The sequence below is a fragment of the Phytophthora infestans genome, genomic scaffold, assembly GCF_000142945.1.
Source record: "Phytophthora infestans T30-4 supercont1.1839 genomic scaffold, whole genome shotgun sequence".
NCBI classification, from domain to species: Eukaryota; Oomycota; class Peronosporomycetes; order Peronosporales; family Peronosporaceae; genus Phytophthora; species Phytophthora infestans.
In genome coordinates, this window is record NW_003306823.1 from 368 (window position 1) to 3,595 (window position 3,228).

Below are 3,228 nucleotides of genomic sequence, written 5' to 3' on the forward strand. Positions count from 1 at the left end.
CCCTGGCTGGGAAGGTTCTGCACATGACGGTCGAGTACTAAAAGATGCTGTTAGTCACAATTTTCATATCCCGAAAGGTACGTAACCTCACTTGTCATGAAAAAAACTTTACCTAATTTTCCTATTGATGCGGCCTGTGTAGGTAAATACTACTTAGGAGATGCTGGCTACGCGTTAACCAGCTACACAATGACTCCTTATAGAGGAACACGTCATCATCTTAAAGAGTTCGGCGATGGTCAGCAGAAACCACAGACAAAAGAGGAGTTGTATAATCTGCGTCATTCATCGCTGAGAAACGTTATCGAAAGAGCGTACGGAGCTATCAAATTCAAGTTTCCAATTCTGCTACACATGACTTCATATGCGCTTGCAGACCAGATAGGTCTAATACAGGCCGCGTTCGCAATTTTCAACTTCATTCGTCGCCATGGCGATGAATGTTCAGACTCAGACGGGTCCACCAGGGAAACCGAAAACGTAAGCGACGAAGTAGAAGACGCAGGGGACACACATACGGACGCTACGGACGACAGCGATATGAAGAAGCTTCGAGATGAAATAGCATCGATGATGTGGCAGAACTACCTTGTGACTCTTGGTGGAAGATACGGTGAGGTCGTAGTGTAGCTAGTTTTACACCACTGAACAATTTACAGTAATGCCCAGCACGTGCACAATGTATAAAAGTCTGCGAGGCTATTCCACGCAGATCATATTTGCTATTACAGGGCTTTGTCAGTCCACTCGCTAAAATAAAACTCTATCTGACCGAATTCGGGCGGATAGAGGATAGAAGATTTCGAATCGATTTGCTCTCGAATCCGCATTCGGAGCACGCAGAGTTTTGAGTGATCCGCTGGATGGTAAAATTCCGCTGAAATGGCCTCAATCCGCTGGAATTTGTACCTGCGGAACAGGGCCTTCGACTTATACTTGACGCATTGGCAAGAAATCTCGACAACATTTTATCTGGCATCACCATGGAGTCTGCAGGCCGAGTGTCACTTGTGCTGCCTCCAGTATTGCTGTCTACCCCGCCACAGTGAGCGAAGTCTGCCGTGAGTTGACCAGAATCCGGAACCTGCCAGAATGCCCCAGTACCAACTTCGCACGGTTCAAGTCTCATTATTTTCGCGTCCTCGTTTCCGTTGGCTTTCTGGGGATCCTTAACTGTAAAAATTTCGGAAGTCATAAATTCCAGGAGCTCGAAAGCGTCAATTTCCCCCGAACCATCCAGATCGTACTTAGCAGTCATGCGAGCAATGGCATCGTCGACTTCGGCTTCTTCCGACACACCCAGTAGCTGAAATGCGCGTCGAAGCTCGTCTGTATCTAATGAACCGGAATTATTCGAATCGACAAACGTAAACCCAACACGAGCGAAGAGATCAGCAAATTCTCGTTTGTGAACAGACCCACTTTTGTCATAATCATATTTTTCAAGTAACCTCGCGAGTTGGGCGTCAGAAACTTCGAGACCGCAGCTACGTAGAGCATTTCCAAGCTCACTATACTCCACATAGCCCGATCCGTCTTCATCAAGTCGCTGGAACAGCAATGCGACTGGTTTTAGATATTTCCCACTGCTAGTGGTATCGATGAGTTCCTCGGGCGCTGAAGAAGGACTCACGCATCGATTTACCATTTCGAGTTTTGTTCCTTGTCCTCTTTGCATCGACGCGTTATACTCGAGCTTTGTAAAGTGGAAACGTGCAGATTTCGCTACTGCAAGTCGCAGTAATTCGTGTGCTACCATGTGCTCGTAGGCGTCACTGAGGTCCAATACGTAGCTACCTGCTGGATCTACCGGATTAAAAACATGCAATTGCTCGTCTCCCGTTGCTGCTGACATCTTCGGAGCCGATACATGCAAGTTACAGTCCAAGAGCGATAGCTGACACACAGTCGACGATGATCCCGTATTTGGTCGTGGTGCACAACTGGCGTGCATGAGAGCTGCAACAAAGAAGTCAATTTCGTGTGTTTTTTTGTTTTTTTTGAACATGTAGAAGATCACTCAACTCCGGGTATAGGTCCGTAATGAAAGGAAGTGCTTTGACTTCACGTCGGCTCTCCGCCCCAGTCTTCCTTACACGCGAAATACACGGGCCTCTGTAGCATGGCCCCCTCCAGAAGGAGGCAAACTCGCCAAGGGGCGCCGTTTTCATCACTCCACAGCGGTAAGCCCGCTTAAATTCTCGGACTGGGGCCCGCCTCTTCATGTACCGGTGTTTCCTGCTCTTCGCCTTGAAATACCCGACTTTAGATGAATGCGCAACGCGTGAGATGCGCTCTTACTCTGCGTACAGCGGCGCAGTTCTCTTCGACAGCGCCGCAGCTCGCGCCATCTCGGCGTCTCTCACTTGCTGGAATGTGATTGTCTCGTAAATGGGCCGAGGCTTCTGTGCTGAACAATGGGTTTCGCCCTATTTATCCTTTCCGCTGAGGATCACTACCCAGAAAAACACCGGTTTGGCCTTTTGGTCTGAACTTGTACGCAGTGGAACGCTTCCCGTCCGGAATGAGAACGACACATTGTTGTCCAAACGTTCGCACGTGCTTCAGGTCCGGTCGGCGTCCCCAAAATCTCTCAAAAGGTGTTTGAATCGGATTAGCTTTGCTCAGTACTCGATTCAGTGAGAAAACCGTGTTGCGTACGGCGTATTCCCACAGATAGTGAGGTAACTCTGCTTGCAGTATGATAGCCCTGGCACTTTCTGTGATCGTGCGATGGGTCCTTTCAATCTTTCCGTTTTGGTGATGAGCGTCAGGTTCTGACATTTCGATCGTGATGCCTTCGTCTTCACATACTTGCTGAAAAGGAGCTCCAATAAATTCCCCTCCGTTGTCGGACCGGAAAATCGATCGGGATGGATTGATGAGATTGGTGATGCCAGAAACCTTGCAACAGGATGTCCTACACCACTACCACGCTAGCTTGGAAGGCGGACATCAGGGCATTGGTCGGACCTACCAACGGATCCGGGAATGTTTCCATTGGAGAGGACTATTCAAGAGTGTACAACGATATGTCGGTGAATGCGTGGATTGTGAGACAGGCAAGGGCAGACCTACAATCGAAGGGGAGTCACCTGGGAATGTCCGAGCGACTTACCCTTTCCAGATCATAGCCATGGATCATATCCCCTCGTTGCCCAAGTCGTTCAAAGGAAACACAGAATTGTTGATTTGGGTGGACCTGTTTACCGGATATGTGATTGCCAA

General features: G+C 48.7%; 1 protein-coding gene across 1 annotated transcript; it reads right to left on the reverse strand.

Annotated features, from left to right (window-relative positions):
• Positions 1-1,118: 1,118 nt before the first annotated feature.
• PITG_22223 (uncharacterized protein) lies at positions 1,119-1,954 on the reverse strand (the record flags this gene model as incomplete). Its single annotated transcript, XM_002909882.1, has 3 exons — positions 1,119-1,159; positions 1,234-1,586; positions 1,683-1,954. 3 exons carry the CDS (start codon positions 1,952-1,954, stop codon positions 1,119-1,121), a joined length of 666 nt encoding a protein of 221 aa, XP_002909928.1.
• Between the last annotated feature and the right edge of the window lie 1,274 nt (positions 1,955-3,228).